This window comes from Phoca vitulina, unplaced genomic scaffold (assembly GCF_004348235.1).
Source record: "Phoca vitulina isolate PV1807 unplaced genomic scaffold, GSC_HSeal_1.0 scaffold22, whole genome shotgun sequence".
Taxonomy (NCBI): domain Eukaryota; kingdom Metazoa; phylum Chordata; class Mammalia; order Carnivora; family Phocidae; genus Phoca; species Phoca vitulina.
In genome coordinates, this window is record NW_022589725.1 from 8163231 (window position 1) to 8187543 (window position 24313).

Consider the following 24313-nt stretch of genomic DNA (forward strand, 5'->3'; position numbering starts at 1 on the left):
GCCTCGGTGTCTCTATTACCCGAGGTCTGATCATGTGTCCAGGTGTGTCTGTGGGTCCTGGTCTCCTTGTGTATCCCTGTCCGTTGCGGTCCCAGCCTTGATGTCTGTCCGCTCCTGCAGGGGGCGCCCTTGCGCAGCGGCTGCTCCCTCCCTCCCTCGGGCTTCTGGCCCTGGGGGCACCCTAACTAGCGGAGAGCAGACAGCGGGCCCAGCCTGGGCAAAGGTGGCCCCACCAGGTCCCCGCCTTCTGGCGCGGCCCCGCCCCCTGCCCGCCCAAAACTGCTATAAGTTCACGGCTCTCTCAGCTTCAGCAGTGCTTGCCTTCAGTGGTCGCACTTGGAGGGTCCAGCCACCCCAGTCAGAGGAGGAGCCACCGCCACCACCTGACCATGGCCGAGGGTGAGTATCAGGGGCAGCGTTGCCACCACGCAGCCGCCCTGCCCCTGGCCATCCCTCCTGGTCGCAGTGGTCCTGCCTGGGCCATGGGGGAGGGGAGGAAACACCTGGCCAGGGGCTCAGTCCCTAAGTCCCCCAGTTTGGGAGCAACAGGAAGGCTGGGCTGGGTGAGGAGTGCCTGGTTCCCAGTCCTGGCCCAGCTTGGGCCCTTACTTTTCCTATCCCCAGGGCATAACCATTAACCCCTGCCTCCCTGGATCAGATGAGGCAATGGAACGTGAAAATGTGTGGTAAACTGTAAAGTCCTGGACTAGTGGACCATTGTCACTGGTCCTCAGTCAGTTAGTGGGGCTGCGTCCCATGAAGCTGTGCAGAGGGGTCTGTCCCGCCTCCGAACACTTAGCTTTGGTTAGTCCCTGCCAGCTGGGAAAGGGTATGCACGTTCCCCTTAGTGGTACCCAGGAGACTGCTTGGCCCCGGGGCCAGAGAAGAGGTTCCAGCACCCTATGGGGACTGGGCTGAGAGCAGACGCGTTCTCTAAGGTCCCTCCAGCCCTCAGGTTCTGCAACTCTGGTCTTTGGCCTCTTGTGGATTCTCAGTTTCCCCTCCTGTAAAATGGACAGCAGTGTGGCTCTTGGTACATCGGTGAGGGCCAAAAGGAGTAGAGAAGGGGTCTGATTAATTGCTTACCTGCTCCGCCCACTACACACACACACACACATGCACACACACACACACACGCACACGCACACGGTGGCCGCCCTTCTGTCCCAGGGAAGGGATTTCTGCAATGGAGGATGTCAGTGCTCTAAGACCACTGCACCCTGTGTCCCGGCTAACTCTTGGGTCAAGTCCATTTGGAGATGGCCTCTGCACACTGTAGCCCCTGGAAGGAGGTGCGGGGAGAGGGAACGTGAAGAGGGAGGTGGGGCACGTGGAAAAGGGAAGAGAGGGATGAACCGTGGACCTGCCTGACTTGCTGTGCGACCTTGGGCCACCTTTGTCCCTATCTGGGATCTGGCTCCCCAACACATGGGATCGAAAACCGGCTCAGGGCTGGCTGTGATGGGTGACCTAGGTGGCCACTTGTCCCCAGTGCATTTTCCCATCCCTGTCCCCAAGAGAGGCTCCGTGGGGCTGGGGGACGCTGGAAGTGCCGGTTGTGATGAGCCACCCGCCTTATTACCACAGTGGCGACTTCCTACAGGGGTCCCACTGGCCTGGAAGACCTCGGCTCCTTTCTCAGTGCAGAAATCCTATGATCCTAGAACTCAGTGTTTCTGCGCCTTTGGAGCTGGGCATGATTTCTGGAAATCCTTCTTCAGACAATAACCCAAGAAAGCACCCCACCTGCCCCAGCCCAGGAAGTGACCATCTCTCTAGGGTCTCCCAGGCGGACCATGGGCGGGGCGGGGGGGTGGGTTGTCTCTTAACTGCTTAAGCTTTCTGGAATAGAAGTTTCCAAAAACAATGTTTCCTCACCCCAGCAGGCCAGCAGGAAGTTCTCCCTGGTGGTGTGGAGGTCTCCCCTGCTCCGAGTGCAGAGGGGGTCAGCTTCCTCAGGCTTCCTCCCACGCTCAGAACACAGGGGTGGGAGGGAGGGGAAGGAAGGAGTGGGGAGATGGTGAACAAACCCTGAGCTGTGAGTGAGATGGTTTCCAGCGCAGGCTCCAGACTCCACAGCCCTGGGTTCCAATCCCCACGCTGCCGCTTGCCGTGGGACCTGGGGCCACAGAATACCTCCCTCTGCACAGTCGAGGTGCTGATAGTACCCGTGTGGGTGGAGAGGCTGTGAGGTTTAAGTGGAAATGAGCCATGTCAGGGCCCTCCCTCAGCAGTCACTGGGCACTTTGGGATCTTCCACAGCAGAAGGCAGGGGACGTGGGTCGATGTCCCCGTGGAAGGATCCACTTGCTGGGTGACTTGGGCAAATCCCTGCCCCTGGCCTCAGCTGGACCACATACTCTCCAAGGACCCCGCAACGCGGAGAGTCTGCCTTGCCCACTCTCCCCATGCTACGGTCTTCCTAATCGTGACCTTGAGCTTGCCAAGATTTATGAGGTTTGTGCTTCCCTCAGACCTCCACCCACCCACCACCCCTGCCTCCGCCCTGGTCTTCAGCTCCGTCCGAAACTATAAATAGAGATTTCACATATCAGACTTCTGCCCTGGGCCAGTCCTTGGGGAAACGGTGCCCAACACCCTGTCCTAGTCCTCACATCAGTCTTTTGAGACTTCAGAGGAGGTCCAGAGAGGGAGAGAGACCTGCCCAGGGTCACACAGCAGCACAGCGGAACGAAAATGTAGGTCCAGAAGACTCCAAAGCCCCCTGTCATTTTAAAAACATTTTTATTATGGCGAATACTGAACGTACATCAAAGTAGAGAGAAGTTTCGTTTTTTAAAAAATCAGGATCCAAATGGGCCGAAATGTCTCTTAAGTTTCTCTTAACCTATAGTTTCTCCCTTCAACGATTTTTTTTTCCTTCCAATTTATTTGTTAAGGAAAGTGGATCCTCTGCCTATTGTTTCCCAGAGTGTTTTTTTCTGTCTATTGCATCCTGGTTCTGTGTTGAACATGTTCCTCAGTCCTCCGTATTTCCTGTAAATCGAAAGTTGAAACTAAAAGGCAAAGTCCGTGTAAATAACCTACACCAAATACTGCTCCCCACCTTGTTTTTACCTAAAGAACCCTTTAATAAGGACAGAACAGCTCGTGTTGAAGGAAGCAGGTAATGTGCCAGGCACCGTGCTGAGCGGTTCACAACAGTCCTGGGGACAGATGAGGAAAACGACACCCGGAAAGAGGACTTGCCTGAAGTCACACTGCTGGAAGGTGGCAGAGACCTCTCCCAACACGCCACAGTGGGCATGACCTCGTGACTGAGAGTTGGGGACATCTGGCCCAGCTAGCCCCAGGGTGGCAGGGCGGGGCAGGGGATTGGGAGGGGGTAGAGAGGGCTGGCTCCCGGATGACCCTGGGTGTCCCCACATCCAGGGAGCCCCGGGGTCACAGCTGGCTGAGGGAGGCCACCATGGCTCACACCCCTCCCACTGTCTCCGTAGATCTGGTTCTGAAGAAATGTGACCTGGAGCTGGAGGTCAACGGCCATGACCACCACACAGCTGACTTGTGCCGGGAGAGACTGGTGGTGAGGCGGGGCCAGCCCTTCCGGCTGACCCTGCACTTCGAGGGCCGAAGCTACGAGGCCAGCATGGACAGCCTCACCTTCAGTGCAGTGACCGGTGAGATCCTCCACCACCCCGCACCCTGACCTGCTGTGTTCTGTGATTTCATAGCCCCCTGACAACGGGGCACGGGGCTGCAGGGAGTTCCTATTGGCCACTAGCTCCCTGTTACGGATGAGGTAACTGAGGCCCAGAGCGTGGAGGGATGATGCCCCAGGCCACCCAGCCTCGTAGACAAGTGGGCTGGATGCCTGAGTTCTGAAAACCTGTTGTCACCGAGGGGTGGGGCTCAGCTTCCTACCGCAAGGTCCATCAAGGTCCTGCCCACTCTTCCCCACAGCAGAACAGCTTTCAACTCTTATCAGCAGCTACTTCCCCAAATCTACATAACCCGATCAGGCCTCTGGGCTCAGGTCCATATCGGGTCTGGGTGGTGGAGAGAACCCAGCTGGCTCTGTCTCTCTGAGAGGGTAATTTTGTGTTCCCATAGTTCCTTCTCCAAGCCTCGGGAGGCTGCCTTAGGCTCGGGGGCTGACAGACAGACCTGGGTTTTGGTGCAGACTGAACTGCCTACCCGCTGTGTGACCTTGGACAAGTTGCTTAGCCTCTCTGAGCTCGCGTTTTATCCTGTGCGAAGCACTCGTGGTGGTGGGTTGTTAGGGCCGAAGGTTCGGACGTGGGGGAGTGCCTTGTAGACGTTAGCCACGTTCCTGCTCTTGTTCCAGGGGGGTCCAGCGATGGGTGAAAGGACATTGAGACCCCAACCACCCCACCCCCAGATGCCCAGTGCCCAATCTTCTTGGCTTGCCATTCCTGGGAAAGGAGCCTTGAATGCCGAATCTCTGGATTTGCCCTCGGGTGGGAACCACTCCCTTGAGGTCTGCTAGGGGCCACCTGGCTGGGACTCTGCTAAAGGGTGAGAAAGGCCAGTTCTTTCTGAGACCTACAAGGTCAGAGAGAGCTGCCAACAGGCTGAGGCCCGTATTTACCTGGCAGCCCTTTGATAAGGCTTATCACTGTGCCTGCAGACTGGCCACGGATATCCACCCCCTTGCCTTTCCTCCTTCTCCCTCCCCTTCTGGCAGGGATACACCCACTATCCAAGGTTGGCCCTCCTCACATGCAGCCAGCACCTTTACGGTCTGTTTTAACTGACCCGAGGAGGCTTCAGGAGCTTCTGATCTTTCTAGCCTCAGTTTCCCTCTCTGTAAAGTGCAACGTTGTAGTTCTAACAGGATACCCTGGGAAGAGTCAGGCTTGTGATGATGAGAATCACAGCACCTACAGAGCACCTACTGTATGCATGCTCATCCTAAATCCTCCCGTCTTGGAAGCATAATGAGACCCCGTTTTACAGATGAAAATACTGAGGCTCAGAAAGGTCGAGTTACCTGCCCAGGTCACACAGTGAGTTAGGGACAAAGCAGGATTCAAACTCCATCCTCAGTGTTGAGGTGTTCCTTGCTGTGAGCTGACAGCAGACACATTGACCTATTCACCACAAGGGCCAGCCAGGCCTCGGTTTGTTCCTCTGTGAAATGGAATGGTAGAGCCGTTGCCAGAGAGGCTACCTGTGACTTCCACCTTCTTTCTCTTCTTTCTCAAGGCATCCCCTTTCTTCTCCTCCCTCCATCTAGGCAGCCTGGGGCTAGGTAATTAGGCCCTAAGTTCAGGGTTTGGGGGGGGCAGCTGATCTTCCCACCCCAGCAACTAATCTCTGTTCTCCAGTTTGCAGCAACTTATCTCAAACCCTAGCCAATCTGCCCTGATCACCTCCAGAGCCCCGGCGGGCAGTCTGGGAAGGAACTCTATCTCTGGATGCACATAGCTTCTCTGTTTGAGTTACCAAGAACTCCGATGGACTGGGGAAGCCTGAGGGACAATACCAGGAAGCCAGGCCTTTCACCTCAAGACCTGGCTTGGATTAGCACCCAGCCCTGGGCCTGGCCTGGCCACCCTGCTCTTGTGCCAGAACATTCTAGCATGTGATCAGCCTGTCCTACCTCTTTAGGGAAACTGAGGCGCAGAGAGGGGAGAGTGCCGGAGAAGGTCACTCAGTGAGCAGACTGTGGCCTGACCCTATAAATACCGAGACGCTGTGTATTTCGCCCAGGTGGTTGGAGACCTGACAGGCTCTGTTTTGGAGTACAGACCACAGTAGACAAATACCATTCTTATTATGGGAATAAAGCTCTGCTTCCCTCTAAGAGGGGACCAGGGTTTGGAGGGTGAGTGGGGTGGGACTGAGGTCAGCCTGAAGTAGTGAAAAGAACTTTTATGAGGCTGATAGAGGGCTTTCCTCCAGAAGGTTCCCCTCATCCACTCCCCCTCCCCGCGCCCCCACCAACCATGGTCTAGGAGAGTCCCCAGGACTCCCGACTCTCCAGGTCACTTAGGCCCAGAGGGGTCCCTAAAGCATCTCTGGCCCCACAAAGAGTACCACGTGGAATGGCAGCCAGTGAATTTTCGGAGCCGGCCCACATGAGCAGTGGCTGGACCAAGGGGGACAGCCTGTCCCCATCCCCCCCAAGCCCAGGGCCTCTTGGAAGAAAGGTGTGTGTTTGTGTGTGCACGGCTGCCCCAGGGTGGAGAGAAAGGGAAATGTGTTTCCTGACCTGTCCTTGAGGGTGGTATGTCAATAATGAGAGTAGCCGTGGGCCCTGGCCCGGGCTGTTACTATGGTGACCAAATCATTGATTGTCCAAACAGGGACATTTCTGAGAATGAAAGAGCACCATTAAGAATTATGCTGGGGCCACAGCTGTAAGCCTGGGACTGTCCCAGGCAGACTGGGCCATATGGTCACCCTGACTTGGTCCCTTTCAGATTCAGTTTCCTTATCTGTAAAGTGATTCAGTTGAACGAGGCAATTTCTACATTTCACTCCAGTCCTCAAAATCTGTTGTTTGGCCTGAGGATTCTGACTGGTAATGGTCCCTTTTGGTGACATGGAGGAATGCTCACGTATCCTGCATAATTATTATTCTAGTCACTGTTTGGAATGCTTTCTATGAAGTCTCTGCCGGTCCTCTAAGCTGCACTAGGACGTGGGAGTGATGATAACAAAAAATAGTTGCCATTTACTGAGCACTTACCGTGTGCCAGGCCCCATACGATGTACCTCCACCTTTTTAAACTTTGCAATGACCTTATAAGGAGGTATTTGTAATTGACTGTAATTGACCCCATTTTACAGATGAGGAAGCTGAGGCACAGAGAAGCTAAGTAGCTTGTCCAAGGTCACAAGGAGCCAGTTTGAGACCTAGAATCAGACCTTCCCAGACATTTAGTCTAAGCCTATTTTCTTCTTTGATGAGAAAATTGCAGATCAGAAAGGCCTGGTGACTTAGCCCAGGTCACACAGTGCTCAGAGCCCGAGTAGGGGAACCAGACCCTGGCTGGCTCTCGGGCGCCCAGCGCTGCTCAACTGCTCAGGAGCATTTAAAGGCTTACAGCCAACCCCTGGCACCCAGACAGGGACTTGGAGGCCTGTGTCATGCCTCTTAGCTCATGGTTATATTTGGGCCTGGGTGTGGGTGGGGCTCGTGGGTTGGGAGGAGGGGGCAGGGTGCGGGGAGGGAGCCCCTCAGTGAACAGGTCCCCATATTGTCGGAAGCAGGTGGGCTGAGCTACAGGGAGCTCGGAAGAATAAAAATAAACTTTCCTGGGCAGCCACCCAACTAGACAGAGAAGGTTCTGTTTCTCCTCTCGGCCACCCAAGTCCAGAAAGGATGACCAGCCCCTCCTCACCCTCCCATGACTCAGACCTGCCTGCAGGGGCAGGGCCTTGCCCCCACCAGAAAAAGCAGCCAAGCTTGAGGCCGGCTCCCTATCTCACAGAGCCTTCAAGACCCCTATGAGAGAGCACGGGAATGAGAGGCACCGTGGAGGACAGCCCAGAGCCTAGAGACCCGGGCTCAGATGATAACTTTGCCCCAGAGTCCTGGGATATCCTTGGGAGACCCTCCTCTCTCTGAGCCTCAGTTTTCCTACCTGTACAAGGGGCCTCAGGGGAAGCAGGAAGGGCCAAGGCTGTGGGGTGGGAGGGGATGGTTATGACCCCTCCTTGGAGCTGCCTATGGAGAAACAAAGGCCAAAAGCCAGAGGGGGGCCTGGGGAGACAAACACCTAGAGGCTGGACGGGCCAGCACTCCACAGCAAGGGGCCTCTCAGATGGGCTCCCGTGGGGACATCAGAGGACCAAGGTCCTCTCCTGCTCAGAGTCTGGGCTTATTCTTCTGAAAGGGAAAGCTGCTCCCTAGCAGGGAAAGGATTCAGGTGGGAAAGGGGACGCTCCCCAAGGATTCTTGTTCATGCTACACACGGAGCCCAGAGCGGGGGGGGGGGGGGGTCTTGTGCACAGTCACACCTGCCCAGGCAGCGTGACTGAGACCCTGCCCCAGGTGCAGCTGCCCCCTCTCCCAGGAGAAATCTGCCCGGCGCCTGTGGCTTTTCACGCATTCTCACAAAAGCACCCCTGCAAGGCTGGGGTCTGATCATCACTTTATAGACGAGGAAACCAAGTCTCAGGGAGATGAAACCTCTTGCCAAAGTTCCCTCACTGGTCAGCCGCGGAACTAGGCCTCCAACCCCGGCCCACGGGACCCCCTGCGTGCGCCCGGCCCCTGCCCGCGTCTGGCTGGCTCACGGCTGCGGCCTTTTCTCCACCAGGCCCAGCCCCCAGCAAGGAGGCCGGGACCAAGGCCCGCTTCCCGCTGTCCAGTGCCGTGGAGGAGGGCGCCTGGGCGGCCGCCGTGCTGGACCAGCAGGACGGCGTGGTCTCGCTGCAGCTCAGCACCCCGGCCAGCGCCCCCGTCGGCCTGTACCGCCTCAGCCTGGAGGCCTCCACCGGCTACCAGGGCTCCAGCTTCGTGCTGGGCCACTTCACGCTGCTCTTCAACACCTGGTGCCCAGGTAAGCCATACTCCCCTGGGCGGGGGCTGGGCCGGCCTAGACCACCCGTGGGGGCCGCTGAGGGCGGGGGGAATGGGGCAGAAGATTGAGGGAAGCCCCCTCAGGCCCGCCTCACAAAGCCCTCGCCGTGTGCGCACGCTGTTACCCCCTTACACAGGCAGACGGGCACTGGGAAGCAAAACGCCCCTGCCCGAGGCCGCACAGCTACCAAGGGATCTCAGCCCGCGTCCGAGGCGCGTGTGTTCCCCGAGGACCGTGACCTGGGCGCACAGGTGTCTCGGGTTCACAGCCCCATTCAGGAATGGGGTGCCCAGGGGCTGCCCGGGGCCGCCGTTCACCGCCGACACCCGGTTCTGGTTCATGGGGCTCTGTTGGAAATTCCACCAGACGGGCTCGGGGAGGGGAAACTGAGGGAGGCGGAGGGGTAAGGTAGCCGGAAGCGGCGGGCAGGAGCAGTTTGGTTACCTAAGTGCCTCCTTATACGCTTCCTCCCTGCTTCCTCTCAACAATCCCAAGGGGGAGACTGTCAGTGTCCTCGCAGGCTCAGAGAGGTCAAGTGGCTTTGGGAAGCTCCTCAGGAAGTAAGTGGACAATGCTGGACAAAACTAGCAAGCTGGAGGGGACGGCCTGAAGAGCCGAGGCTGGCTCAAGGAGGAAGGGGGCAGCAGGGGCTGCCACACCCCTTCCCAGGCCTCAGTTTCCCCATATGACGAACAGGGCAGCCAGATCTGTTTCCTTCCTGCTCCTGCATAGCGAGGCAGAGAGACAGTCCTTGTGGGTGGGCCGCAGCCAAGGAACAGGGTGTCCCTCCTCAAAGCGGGGGCCCAGCCACAAATTCTGGTCTCTCCAGCATCAGACAACCTGCTTCTTACTGGGCCACTGCTTTATTTCTTCTTCTCCATTTTGGGGCATTTTATAACACAGTCGAAGGGAAAGATTTTTTATTTTCTCTTTTATATATTTTGGCTTTTAGATGTCCTCTTCATATAAGCTTTAAGCACTGCAGGAAAACAGCCCCACTTTGACTCTCCTTGGGGAGCAGCATTATTAGCTGTCTTGGGGGACTCATCTCCTTAGATTCCAGTGTATATTCCTAGAGACACTGCCATTAATGGGGTTCTCTGTCTCTCTTAAACACAAAAGGATCCCACAGTATACATCAACCCACCACTTATTTAACTTTTCCCCTCTACCATACATCCTGACGATCTTTCCACATTGGCGTGCATACACATCTGCTTTTTTTCTTTTTAAGATTTTATTTATTTATTTGAGAGAGAGAGCGCACAAGCAGGTGGAGCGGCAGGCAGAGGGAGAAGCAGACTTCCCGCTGAGCAGGGAGCCCGATGCAGGTCCCAGGACCCCAGGATCGTGACCTGAGCCCAAGGCTTAACCAACTGAGCCACCCAGGCGCCCCTGCTTTTTCTTTTTAAGAGCTCAGAGTGCCCTGTGTCTTGCCAGTGTGGACCGTTCATTGATCTGGCCCTCCACCCAAGGACATGAGGTTGTCCCCAGTGGATCCTCACAGGAAGGGTGTCTATGGGGTCACACGCCCTGGGTCCACATGGAATGGTTTCTCAGGACAGAAATGGCCCTGCTGGACCCCGCGGTAGACTTGTTTTGATTTTGTCAATCTGCAGAGCTTACAGCTAGTAGGCCGCCCGGTGCACGGAGCAGGAAGAGGCCGGTGTCCCCCTCCCCCTCCCCACTCACCAACACGGCAGGGTTTCAAAGTTCAGGGAACAGGTTCAGGATCAAGGTTCCTGGGATGTCCCCTTCCTCTGGCCTTTCCTCCAGCCCTGCCCCATCCCCACCCTGCGGGTTGGGGTAGCTGTCAGCCAAGCAGCACAGTGACTAAAGTGACCCACATCCCAGGGTGGGAGCCTGAGGAGGGCAGGGTGCGGAGCTGGTGATTCGGAGGCAGGAAGTTGGGCTCGGTGGGGTGGGGCTGCTGGGTGGGAACACTGCTGTCCCTTTGGGACCTGCCCCGGAAACCAGAGCCTTCTACTCCTGAGCTCAGGAAGGACAGGAGGACAGGAGGGAGCGTGCGAGTGCCAAGTATGTGCGGGGACCTCTCGTCCCCAAGGCCCAAGAGCCCCGAGCAGCTGCATTCCAGGCCAGTGCCACCATATTTTTAGGGACCCATAAAAATGTTTTAATTTCTTTTAAAATCAGAAGACAAAAATGGAAGTTGAGGTCAGAGAATATGTTACATTAATATATTTGTTATTACACCAATGCAGTCATAAAATATATTAATTTTTATTTTATTATTATTTTTATTTTTATTTTTATTTTTTTTTACGGAGGAAGGGGCCCACAGAAGCAAAAATGCCCAGGGCCCACCCAAGTCATAATGTGGCTCTGGATTTCCTCTTCCCGGCCTCAGTTTCTTCACCTGTGAAGTGGGGCATGGTAAAGGCCAGCTTGATCTCTGACCTCCTGCCACGTGGGCCTAACTGCCCCAGCGCTCTTTTCTGTGGTCGTCAGCCGCGAGGAGCTAAGCGCCATGCATACCAGTACCTGTCCCTGTGCTGTCCCTGGTCCTCTGCTTAGCATGTCATCCCACCAGACTCCGAGTATCTAAATCGTAGTCATTTCTCAAGGCAGCATTCACAAGGCACCTGCTTCAGGGCAATCCTCCCTGACCACCCCCTCCCCTCAGCTGGACAGGACCGCACTTCCCCGGAGCCCCAATAACCCTAGTAGGCTTTCTCTCTACCTTGAATCAAGCTCCTTCTCACACTGGCTCAGGGCTTTAGCTTGCCAAACACCTTTCAGCTCTGCATCCCATGTTACCCTCAGGGAACACAGTGGGGGGGGATGAAGAAGGAGAAGTGATCTCCCCAGGGTCACACAACAAGTGAGGATCAGCTAGGAGATTCCTGACTCCTGGTCCAGGGCTCCTCTATCTCTTGTGTGGGCCTCAGTTTTCCTACCTGTAAAATGAGGCTTTCAAGGTCCCTTTCTCATAGAGCTCTTGCGGAAATTAAACATTAATATATGTCATACACTTACTACAGACAAGTGTTAGAGAAATGTCAACCACTGATAATACTAGTTGAAAACACTTATCTCATGGGTATGGGATTATTAATGAATGATTAGCTTTTCTGATTCCGATTCATACCTCCAAGACTCTGACCTAGCCCTGGGTCTTGGCCCCCTGGCTGCCATGTCTTTGGGGACCTTGCACTCTGCCACACCCGGAGCTCAGGCCCCTTCCTTCCCACCCCCAGCGGATGCTGTGTACCTGGATTCCGAGGAGGAGCGGAAGGAGTACGTGCTCACCCAACAGGGCTTCATCTACCAGGGCTCGGTGAAGTGCATCAAGAGCATACCTTGGAATTTTGGGCAGGTAGGGCCACATCCTGCCCTTCCCAACCACTGCAGGCCCACTGTGTGTGGGTCCCTGGGCCTGAGGTGGTCAAAGCTGCAGAGGTGCGAGCTGGTCTCAGAGCTGCCCACCCCATGCTGTCAGGGATTCAAGAGCCCTGAAATGGCTGGAGGATCAGAGAGGGTCCGGGCCAAGCCTGAGATCATACAGCAAAGGGTTGCCCTATCCACCGTGGGAATGGCAGTCCCAGATTCAAAGTGGGGAAAGAATCGGGAGAGCCTTTGGGAATTGTGGGGCTAGCAGGTGCTGCAGGAGTGAGAAAGGGAATATTCAAGGCCATATACCAAATGAATAGAAATGCCATTGTGTGTGCTGAGGGGAAGCTTTACACCGTTATCTAGATCAGTGGCTTTCAAACTCGAATATACATCAGAATCACCAGAAAAGTGTGTTAAAACACAGATCACTGAGTCCCACCCCTAGTTTCTGACTCAGTAGGCCTGGGTGTGGGCTGAGAATTTGCATTTTTGACAAGTTCACAGGCAATGCTGATGCTGCTGATCAGTGGTCATACTTTGTGAACCACTGGTTGTATCAGTTAGCTACTGCTGAGTAACAAACAAGCCCAAAACTTACAGGCTCAAAACAACAGCTATTTATTATTTCTTATAAATCTATGGCTCACCTGGGGCATGGCTGCCTAGGCTGGGCGTGGCTGACCTCCGCTAGATGGCACATCTCTGTTCCATGTGGTTCCTCATCTTCTAGCAAGTCAGCCCAGGCTGGTGGTTCGAATGAGGGATCTCATTTCCCCTGCCATCCAGGCTCCCATGAAAATTCTTGAGACCTTGCTGAGAAAACTCATGAAGCAAGAGTTGTCACACTCCTTCCTGGCCCTTCAACCTGCTGGTGTGTTGGGGGGTGTTGGCCTTTTGGGATGGGGTTCACCTTGAGACTTTTCCCAACAGCCCCTGGGTTAGGGTTTCCATATTCAGGTCTCCAGAGTCCTGCCCTGGGACCACAGGGAAGTCTTCCCTGTGTGGTGTGGGGCTCTGACTTCAGTTTCCCCATCTGAATATTGGAGACACTAATTGCAAGAATATCTGCCCAAGAACCTATAGCCTGCTCTGGGGTGTACATGAAATGGTGGTGTGGGTGGGATACAAAAAATACATCGCAGAGTAAATTGGCTCTTAATTCCCGGGGCTTTGTATTCTCCCCTGAGAAACAGAACAAAGCCAAATCCTTCCTTTCCTTTCCTGACTTCCTGTTCTGTGTCCAGGCTTGTGTTGAGCCACTGGACACAGCTCTTGCAAATCTTTTGGAAGTCATCACAATCCAGAATGATAAGACCTAGAGGAAGGAAGTGAATAACTGCCGATGGGAATCAGGGCAATTTCTGAAATAGGCAAGGTCTGAGCTGGGCTATGGAGGAGGTGGAAACACGGTATACAAGGCAAAGGGAATGGCCTGAGCAAAAAGCTCAGAGGTGGGAAAGTTTATCTTGTGCTTAAGAAGAATTCTGTAGCTCAGGGAGCACTTTATGTCCGGAGGACTCCCAAGAGATGAAGTGGGAGAAGTCAGCAGTGTCCGGGGTGTGAATGTCAGGGAGATGGCAATAGGGAGCCACAAAAGGGCTCAAAGCCATGGAGGGAGACCTGTGATGAAGCCTGGTTTAGGACAACACCACAGAGGGTGGGTAGCAGGGAGCAGATCGCCTTTGGACTGGTCAGATGGGTGGTCCAGTGTAATGTGACAAGGAGGGAGGGCCCTACTTTTGATAATGATAACATTTGAGTTGCAAGGATGAGAAGGTGTGGGCCATACAAAGAGGCTGGAAGAGCATTCCAAGCAAAGGAAATAGCAAGTGCAAAGGCCCTGGGGCAATGAGTGGCACTAATGAGGTCAGAGATGGGGTGGGACACAGATTGTGAAGGGTCTTGAGGTCACAGGGCAAAGTCTAGATTTTATTCTAGGTGCAGTGGAAACAGAGGAGTGATTTCGAGATATAATTTACCTCACTTCCAATCAGAGCAGTGTGTTGGGGTGGAGGGGGCAGGAGAGAGGATTCTCATCAGCTCTGCAGGGTGAGTCAGGCCTTAGGGGAAATGAGATATTTGGCACAGCAGATATGGGGAAGGGACAGTGGCAGGGCCTGAGGTGACTCTGAGGAGAGGGAAGCCCCAGGGACACTGTGGGTGCTACTCCACGTTCCCAGGACAGCCCCCTCCCCTCTACCTTGGCCAGGCTCTGAATGCAGGCACATCCCTTCCTCTTTCTCACAAACTCAGTCATTGTCCCCCCAAAGCCCATCCTGGGCCAGGCAGAGCTGGCCTCACAGAGATGTGGCTGACCCAGCCCGGACTTCCCTAGTGTGTGAGATGGAACAGAGAGGACCTATGGCTGCAGAGCTGCACGGCAGGCTTCCAGGAGGAGGTGGCTTCTCATTTCCCTCCTCCTTCTCTTGTTTCCCCCAACACAGTTTGAAGACGGGATCCTGGACATTTGCTTGACGCTCCTGGACATGAACCCCAAGTTCCTGAAGGATGCCTGCCGTGACTGCTCCCGCCGCAGCAGCCCTGTCTACATGGGCCGGGTGGTGAGCGCCATGGTGAGTGAGAGGCGGGGCCCATCCCAGGGTCTGGGCCCATCATGGGCCCCAGTAGGCTCCCCCCTTCCTGTGATGATGGAGGTCACACTCCACCCTGGGCTTGGTTGGGGGGTCCCAGGAGATGGGGAAGTCTCAGCTAAGAGAGCTTGTATTTGGAAAGACAAGATTTACACAGATAAGGGTAATGTCATGTGGTCCCTAAAAGCAATTCATCCATTCATTCACTCATTCAGCAAATATTTATTAGATGTCACCCGTGTCCTAGGCACTGGAGAAACAGTTGGGTGTAAGACGTGTACGGTCTCTAACTTCATAGAGCTTATATTCTCGTGGGTGGGAGGAGACAGACATCGACAGAAATACCGCGGGAATGAGTCACAATCAGAAATGATGATGCAGGCACCGAAGGGAGCCAGAGGTGTGAGAGTGCCTAACTGCAGAATCCAACTGCGGTGAGGGGCTCGGGGGGACCCCGCCTACGTGATGATCCCTAAGATGGTATAGTAAGTGGGAGAAGAGCATTCCAGGGAGGGGGCACAGTTTGTGCAAAGGCCCTGAGGAGGGAACGACTTTGGCAGGTTTGAGGAGCAGAAAGGAGGCTGGCATGGCTGGAGTGGAGTTAGCGAGGGGGAGTGGGGTGCAGGAGGTGGGCAGGGGTTAGGCCATGCAGGCCTCATGGGCCACAGTCAGGAGGCTGGATTTTATTCTCAAGGCAATGGGAGCGTGAGGGGTATGACACAATCCCCGCAGGGGCCGGAGGGGGTCTTCATAAAACTCAGATCACTTCTTGTCACTCTCCTGCCACCCCGTGGACCAATTCACATCACCAGCATCACCTCCATGACCTTGACCCCTCACCACCTCCTCCCTTCTTCCCCTTCTCTCTCCCACACCCCGGGCTCCAGCCCCAACCATCTCCCACGTACCAGCCTGTCACACCTTGGTATCTTTGCATGGGCTGTTCCCTCTCCTAAATTCCTTTCCCTGCCTTTCACCACGTACTGAACTGCTCCCCAGGCTTGACCCCTCTGATGCCCTGCTGGTTGTAGGTCAACTGCAATGATGACCAGGGTGTGCTGTTGGGACGCTGGGACAACGATTACAAGGATGGCGTCAGCCCCATGTTCTGGATCGGCAGTGTGGACATCCTGCGGCGCTGGAAGACCTCGGGCTGCCAGCGTGTCAAGTACGGCCAGTGCTGGGTCTTCGCAGCTGTGGCCTGCACAGGTAAGCTGCACGCTGGGCGGGGGCCGGGACTGGGACCTGTTCACAGCCTCCCTGAGTGCTGGGACGGGGGCAGGGAGAGCACTCAAACGGGAATCAGGAGACCCCAGTTCTGGTCCTGTCTCTGCCTCCAATGCCACCAACGTACTGTGAGGCCTGGAGTTGGCGGCTGCCCCTCTCTGGTCCTTTTTCCAACCACTACCCTGCAGGTGGTTATTAGGATCAAGGGATGTCATTTGGGAGGCAGCCTGGGCTCAGGGTTGAGAAGATGGGTTTTGGAGCCAGGCACCCCTGAATTAAAAATCCCCAGTAACACTCAGCTGCTCTGTGACCTTGAGCAAATGACTTCCTTCTGAACCTCGGTTTCCTGGTCTGTAAAATGGGGGCGAGAGGGCCTCCCTCCTAGAGTGGGTTGATAGAAAACTGCTTGGCCCAGAATTCAGCCCAATGTAGCTCTCAGTAAATATTAGCAATTAGTAACTCAATAATAACAGTCATTATCAATGTCAAGAAAGAGAAACTCTTTCTAAAATGTAGATGAGGAAAGAGAAAGCAATTGAAAACCAAAATGTAAAATAAATCTTTAACAAATCTTAAATATTCAAGCCCAGAGAATGGTGCAGACTGTTCTGGGCTGGGGATGGTGCGTGAGAATGAGTCCGTATCCTGTACCACATAAAAACATAGACTCCAGAGTCAAGGCCTGAATCTCAGTCCCAGCTCTGCTTCTTACCAGCTGTGTCCCGGGTAATCATTGAGCCTCTCTGAGCCTCAGCTCTGTTACAAGTGAACCGGACATAACAGTGCCTTTATCCTGGGGCAGTTGTGAGGATAACATATGAAGTGCTAGAAATTATTTCAGATGCATAACAGCAAATACTTATCTCATGCTGTTAGATTATTCTTATTACGATGACTACCACTGCTATTATTATTTATTAGGCTCAGGAAATCTAAGAGGCTGGTCCTGATTCACAGCTTCTCTGACTCCGGACCCGGGCCCAGGCCCAGGGAAGGGCCTCGGGGCGTCCCGGCGCTGTTCTCCACACCAGCAGTCTGGGTAGGGGTGGTGCAGCCAGGGCTCCCAGCTGGGCTTTCTCTGCTCCCCCTTCCCCACAGCTGAACCACCATGCCTGCCTGCTTCTGGGACCTGTGGATTCCCTTTTCTTGTGCAAACTCCCCTGTCCTAGACCTCTTCCTCTTAGGGGCCTGAAATGCCTCCTCAGAGAACCCCAAGGATTTTCTGGAGACCCACCACCTCCCTCCCCTGGGGCTGTGACCTCCGGAGGTCTTGCTCCAGACCCCTCTCTCCCCAAGGCCAGGGCTGAGTCTGGGTCCCTGCAGCCTTCTCCCCGGCCTGGTGTGGGACAGAGCCAGGGAAAAGTGGCTTGGATGAGCAGGCCCCCGCAGCTTTTGCAGGAAGCCGCCTGCTGGACTGGCCCAGGGACTCTGGTGTTCCGCTGCCTGTTTTGAATCCCAGCTCTGTCGCCAGTCCCTGGGTGGACTTGGGCAAGAGAACTGGGGTCTCCAAGCCCATATCCTCACCTATGAAATGGACACAGAGGTGACGGACCTAATTCACGGGGAGATGTCACTTCGCACAGTCTCTGGTTCAGGTTAGGCTTGGGTTTGTGGGCTTCCAGGGGAAGCTGGGATTCCTCAGCCGGACCCTGGAGCATTTTTGAAATGTCCCAGAGTTAGCCCACAGTGACTGGATAGACGTTTGCAGTGATAGGCACCTTGGCACCCTGCTCTTCCACGCTGGGCACGGGGCAGACGAGACTGCCCACATCCATGCCTCTCTGAATCACCGCGACATCCCCAAAGCTGCTATTATCAGCTCCTCTAAGAAGAGGAAATGGAATCTGAGACGGGAAGTGGTTGCCTAAGGTCACACAGCTGGGAGCGGCATGGCCAGGCTTGAGGTCAGGTGTCCCCGGTTCTGGGGCAGCCTCCTGGCCTGAGCCTGTGATGACAAGCCCTCTTGGGACACCAGCTCTAGGACAGGGGTGATGCCTTGCTCCTCCCCATGCCTGGTCTGTATCACGAGGCCTGTCATGTCATGGGGCAAGGCCTGGGGTCGGGATGCAGAGAGTCTACTGCCCGGGCCTCAGGGGGAGCCACCAGGCAGGAGGGGGAAGGTCAACACTGTCCTTCCTCCCCGCTCCCAGGGGCCCTCATCCAGGGCTGTCCCGGGACCTCTTATCCTGCTTGACAGTGGACCCAGGGCAACAGGACAAAGGTCCCTCACACACACACACACACACACACACACGCACACGCACACGCACACACATGCACACACTCCACCCACCATCTCCAAGACTCAATCTCAATCAAAACTAAAAGGCAAAAGTCCCATTCAGTAGGGGTTTTCTCACTTTTTATTTATTTATTTATTTATTTTTTTTAAAGATTTTCTTTATTTGAGAGAGAGAGAATGAGAGAGAGCACATGAGAGGGGGGAGGGTCAGAGGGAGAAGCAGACTCCCTGACGAGCAGGGAGCCCGATGCGGGACTCGATCCAGGGACTCCAGGATCATGACCTGAGCTGAAAGCAGTCACTTAACCAACTGAGCCACCCAGGCGCCCTCACTTTTTATTTTTTAAAAAAATTTTTTTTTAAAGATTTTTTATTTATTTGACAGAGAGAGACACAGTGAAAGAGGAAACACAAGCAGGGGGAGTGGGAGAGGGAGAAGCAGGCTTCCCGCGGAGCAGGGAGCCCGATGCAGGGCTCGATCCCAGGACCCTGGGATCATAACCTGAGCTGAAGGCAGATGCTTAACGACTGAGCCACCCAGGCGCCCCCTTTCCTCACCTTTTAAAAAAAATTTATTTATTTCCTTTATCCCACCCAAGAGTATGTTACTTTCACAAAACACATAAAAAACTCATTAAAAAATGAGGGAGTGAAAAGGCACCCAAAACGCCGCCTATCAGGAGCACCCCGCCATTCAGGCTCGAACCCTGCCCCGGGCCCCCCTCCCTCCTCGGAGGTCTGTAGGTGCCACCTGCTGTCCTGCTTCTTTGTCCCCCCTGTCACTGTGACCCCTGTCCCTCCCGTCACTGTGACCTCTGTAAACTATGCTTTGGCGTGAGCACAGGGCCCTCCCCTTCCACGACGGCGCCCCCGCACGACTGCCGGCCCTGCGTGTGTACCATGACCTTGTGTGGTAGAGGGGGAAACAAGGCCCAGAGAACTGGAGGGACTGGCCCCAGGCCACACAGCCCAAAGCAGCCGGCATTGCGTGGAAGGCCCCCCGGACCCTTGTTCCCTCTTCTGCCTGCTCCACTGTGTGCTCCTTGTGCTAATCTCTACCATTCCTGCCCTTCTTCCCTTTTCCCCTTCTTCCTCCTCCTCTCTCTGCTTCATCCACCCCTTCATCCATTTGACAAAATTGTCTGTGCCAGGCCTGTGCTGGGCTCTGGGCACGTAAAGTAAGATCACTCACTGCCCTAAGAGGACAAATTAAAGGATCCCTCACATGCCCGTCCATTGTGAAGGATGATGAATCCCCGATCTTGCTATGAATGCAAATGGTGGAGCAATCTAAACCTGGTGGGTGGCCTTCCAGGGTGAGGGAATAGCATATGCCAATGCCCTGGGGCTGGCAGGAGTGCAGAGTGCTGGAGGAGCCACGAGTGTGGCTCGGGCAAAGTGCCCAGGAGATGGTCAGGGGCCAAACCTTGTAGGGCCAACGGCCATAGCCAGAGGTCTGGCCTTGACTTCAAGGGCCATGGGGAGCCATCGAAGGTTTAGCAGAGGAGTGTTGATGTCAGACTTGCATTTTGGGGGCTTCTTCTGTTAGCTGTGATGTGAGGAGGCAGAGTGGACATGGAGCGACCAGTGAGGTGGGCACCATCATCCAGGTAAGGGGATGGTGCCCACCCTCACCACCTGGATAATGGGTACAGGGCTGCCTGGGATGCAGATGGGCATGTGGATGCGCAGAGCAGGGCAGATGTCTCCAGATCCTCAGCTCATCCCCTAATCCCTCTCTCCATCCTGTCCCCTCCCCCACCCCCAGTGCTGCGGTGCCTTGGCATCCCCACCCGAGTGGTGACCAACTTTAACTCGGCCCATGACCAGAACAGCAACCTGCTCATCGAGTATGTCTACAACAAATTTGGGGAGATCCAGAGGGACAAAAGCGAGATGATCTGGTAAGCTGGGGCCCGGGGTCAGGGGTGGACCCCGCTGGAGAGGGTCCCCTGGAAGGGAAACCTAGGAAGACTTCTCAGAGGAGGTCACATTTGAATTGGGGTTAGAAGTTGAACAGTATTTGGACAAGGGGGAACAGGGTCTAGGGAGGGCTCTCCAGGTAGGGGCCCCAGCATGAGCAAAGGAGGGAAAGTCAACACACAAAGTGAACAATGCATGAAAAGGTGTCAGGGGAATGATTTTTCAGGAGTCTGGAATGCCAGGTTAGAGGGTCTGGGCTTGAAACCAAGCGGGTTGTCACCAAAGGCTTCAAACTGGGAGAGGGACACTGACGACACTGGAGCAGGAGATCAGAAGGGGAGAGATTGCAGAAGGGGGGCCGGGGTGTGGCCCAGGCAGGCCTGAAACGCGGCAGAGCCCAGGAGCTGGAGAAGAAGGGACAGCCAAGAAGCAGGGAGGTCCCATCAGCTGGACTCAAGGAACCACTGAAAGGGGAGGGCTGTGGGAGAGGTGCTGACAATGACTCCCCAGGTAGGAGTGAGCACCTGGCGGGGGCCCAGGGGCGGAAGAGCAAGGAGGATTGTCGGGGACGCTCTGGGCTGAGCCTAGGACAGGCGAGTGTGGACTGCCCGCGGGAGGAGTGTGAGTCCTCGCTTCATTTCTCCCACAGGAACTACCACTGCTGGGCGGAGTCATGGATGAGCAGGCCGGACCTGCAGCCTGGCTACGAGGGGTGGCAGGCCCTTGACCCCACACCCCAGGAGAAGAGTGAAGGTGGGTGGGCGTGGCCCCCTTCCCTAGACGGGGAAACTGAGGCTTGGCGAGAACTCCCCCAGTCCCTCAGCCGGGAGAGGCAGAGCCAGGTTCTAACCCCAGTCTGGCTGACTCCAGAGGCCACTGACTGGTCTGCACGAGTGTGGGGGGTCCTCACTCGTAGTGTACGATCCGCTTCTTTTATGATTTGAAAAGTAATTCGCATGCATTGTGGAAAACAAATATGGAGAAGCACAAAGAAAAAAATCAAACAACATCTTTGTCCTCTCCCCCTCAAAAGAAATGTCATTAACATTCACACACAGCTTCCAGTAATTTCCTATTATACATTTGTTTGTAGGTGTGTGTGTGAGAGACAGAGAGCCAGAGACAGAGAGAGGGAGAAAGAGACAGAGAGAGAGAGAAGGAGAGAAAGAGATAGAGAAAAGAGAAAGAGAAAAAGAGACAGAACACCAAGGCAAATTTGGGTGAAACCAAATGGATCCTTTCTCAGAATGATATTTTTATTTGTATTTATTTATTTATTCTTTAAATCCAATCAGCCAACATATAGTACATCATTAGTTTTTGGCGTAGTGTTCAACGATTCATTAGTTGCATATAACACCCAGTGCTCATCACATCATGTGCCCTCCTTAATGCCCATCACCCAGTTCCCCATCTCCCCAACAGAATAATATTTTTAAATGCATAGAATATATTACCTAGGGTAACAAAGAAAACCAATTGCACTGAAACATGGTTATCAAAATTTAAAAAAATAAATTTATGATATAATAATATATGGTTTACAGAACAAGATCTAGTGGTAGGGATCGTAAGTTCCATAATGTATTGGTACAGATGCGTGTAAGCAGTATTTCCAGTTATCTATGACAACTATAAAGTGATACATAAATGTCTGTGTTCCTTATGGGTGAGAAGTCATAAGTACACCTAAGACTATGGTTTGTCTGCTTTCGCAATCGAAGGAAGTGTTATCCAAATTCAGTGAAGACAAAGATGTAATTTTTTTCCCATCCAAGTTCACGGACCCCCGAATTCTATTTGCAGCGCTTTGGGGGTCTTTGGTCCCTGCGTTAAGATCTCCGGCTGCACGTGGCCTTTCGTCTAGGCCCTGTCACTTCTCCATATGTCCTTGGCATTTCTCTATACATAGTTTTCCGTGATTTTAATTTTAAATGAATGTTACCGCGTTGCATCAAATGGATATACTGTAGTAAGCTACCCAGCCTCTAGCCCCCCACATTTAACTTTGTGAACCCCAGTGAGAGAAACATCCAGCTCTCGTGTTCATTCAGTCATCGCGCACTCCCTGAGTACATTGATGGGCGGGTGTGGTTCTCTGTGCGGGCAGGAAGCAGGACAGATGGACGCACTGCCTTCTACCGCATGGCTCCCTCCCTTCCTCGGGATGCCTGAGGATACGGTTCTATTTTATATTTCAGACACTTACATAGCATTTAGTGTACCCGAATCCTCATTAGGTGGGTACAAATATCCCCACCACACAAAACAGGCTTAGAGAAGTTAAGTCACTTCCCCAAGGTCACCCAGCTAATAAGAGGCCAGCTGAGATTTGAACCCCAGAAGCTGGGTGGGCTCCAGAGTCTCCATTCTCAATTCTTACTCTCTGCTGCCTTCCTTCCCAGCAATGGAGTCCCTGAGTCAAAGGGCTGGATGGTCTTGAGATTCCCTGCAACAGTGTGGTTGAAATGTGGAAGGTGTGGGCACCTGGGTGGCTCAGTTCGTTAAGCGACTGCCTTCGGCTCAGGTCGTGATCCTGGAGTCCCGGGATCGAGTCCCTCATCGGACTCCCTGCTCAGCGGAGAGTCTGCTTCTCCCTCTGACCCTCCCACGCCATGCTCTTTCTCTCTCATTCTCTCTCTCTCTCAAATAAATAAATAAAATCTTTAAAAAAAAAAAAAGAAATGTGGAAGGTGTGAGAGGGTGCCACCCTCCCCTCAGTCCAGGCCCATCTCTCCTCTTATCCCCAACCAGGGACATACTGCTGTGGCCCGGTTCCGGTTCGTGCCATCAAGGAGGGCAACCTGAGCACCAAGTACGATGCTCCTTTTGTCTTTGCTGAGGTCAATGCCGACGTGGTGAACTGGATCCTGCAGGACGATGGGTCCATGTGCAAGTCCACCAACAACTCCCAGACCGTGGGAATGAAGATCAGCACAAAGAGCGTGGGCCGTGATGAGCGGGAGGATATCACCCACACCTACAAGTACCCGGAGGGTAGGTGCCCGGCTCCCCAGAGCCTTCGCCAGCCTGTTTTATCAGCCAGTGGGCTCATGTGTGTGTGTGTGTGTGTGCGCGCATGCGTGCATGTGTGTTTTTTGGCAGCCTGCATACAATAAGGACCTGTAGGTTACTCTCCATTTTACATCTTTTCTTAGAAAAAAGCACACTGGGAGACAGTAGTAGAGGAGTATTCACTTAAGAAAAGAATTCTGTATTCCACAAAAGGATTCCATGGGGTTTTTAAGCCTTGCTTTTTTGGCTGGTTTGACTTAAATACAACTGAAGGGATGCCGGTTATGTTGGAGACGCATGCATCTGAACAGAAAGATTAATGATGTCTGTGTTGTTTTATAACAGTATTTGTCGTAATGGCACCTACAACCGAAGATGGGCTATCCCACCCCCACCCCCCTTTTCTTGTAATTGCAATGTGTTTGGACTAGAACAGCTTGCAAGTCCAGAGGGGCGGGCCCTGGAAAAGAGATTCCAGGAACACTGTAGTGTTTATTTGTGCAGTATTTCACACACAGCTGGGGAGGTGAGCGTGAAGATGGATGGGGAAGGAGGAGAGAAATGGGGCAAGAGCAACTTAATAAGAGAGCTGCAATCTGATACAAAGACGAAGCCGCTCTCCGCATCTTGTGTTAAATCAAGAGAGGGAAGAAAGGACACAGCTTATTTTTTAAATTGTTTTGGAGCACAACCAGCAGCCAATTCAATATAGTAGATGTTTTCTAAGCATCCGTGAGCCCAGGGGGGCTCACTTAGGTGTCTAAGGAGACATCGCTCCTGCCCTCATCTGACTCCCGCTGACTTAGTGGCGCTGGCCTGGGGTTAGGGGAACAAGCAGCCATACTCTAGCTGGAAGGGAGACAACGGAAGGAAAAGGTGCTTCCCCTGGTCTCTGAAAGGTCTAGAGCTGATGGTTTGTTGGGAGACGTAGATATGCACCCAGAAACACCGGGGAAGAAACAAAAAGGAGCAGAGGAGAGAGGTAGATGGGACACAGAGGCGGGGAGCTCCACCGGGAGGGGAGGAGGGGGAAACGATTTCAGGTAGAGGTAATACCTGGGTGAACACTGGGAGGTGAGAAAGTTTGCGTCATCATATTGGTGTTTACTATCCACCAAGCACTGTTAGAGGCTTTGGGTATGACAGAGGTAAGTAAAATACAGTCTTAGTCTTTGAGCCGCTTAAGAGGGTAAGTACATAAACAGAAAACAACTTGGTTAAATAAAAAGTATGATAGGCAATAGGCACAGGTGAAACTCGAGAAGACATGATGACTCATTTATCCTGGCGCAGGAGTGGTCAGAGAAGGCTTCCTGGAGGAGGGGGTGTCGTTTGGGGCTCGTCTTGTGGAAAGTGAATAAAATATTCTTTCATCCTCCTGGCACAGCAGTGTAGACAAGGGGATCCTCCAGAGCTGCTCTGAGTCACCGGGACTCTGAAAA

General features: G+C 53.9%; 1 protein-coding gene across 1 annotated transcript in view; it reads left to right on the forward strand.

The window, feature by feature from the left end:
- The first annotated feature begins 238 nt into the window (after positions 1–238).
- TGM2 (transglutaminase 2) overlaps positions 239–24313 on the forward strand; it is a 33068-nt gene continuing 8993 nt past the window's right edge. The window contains exons 1-9 of the mRNA XM_032419767.1: positions 239–399; positions 3462–3641; positions 8256–8498; positions 11738–11856; positions 14318–14446; positions 15496–15673; positions 19702–19837; positions 20506–20609; positions 22611–22853. Of these exons, the coding sequence (XP_032275658.1) occupies positions 390–399; positions 3462–3641; positions 8256–8498; positions 11738–11856; positions 14318–14446; positions 15496–15673; positions 19702–19837; positions 20506–20609; positions 22611–22853 (1342 nt within the window). The 5' untranslated portion in view covers positions 239–389. The remainder of the gene's footprint in view (positions 400–3461; positions 3642–8255; positions 8499–11737; positions 11857–14317; positions 14447–15495; positions 15674–19701; positions 19838–20505; positions 20610–22610; positions 22854–24313) is intronic.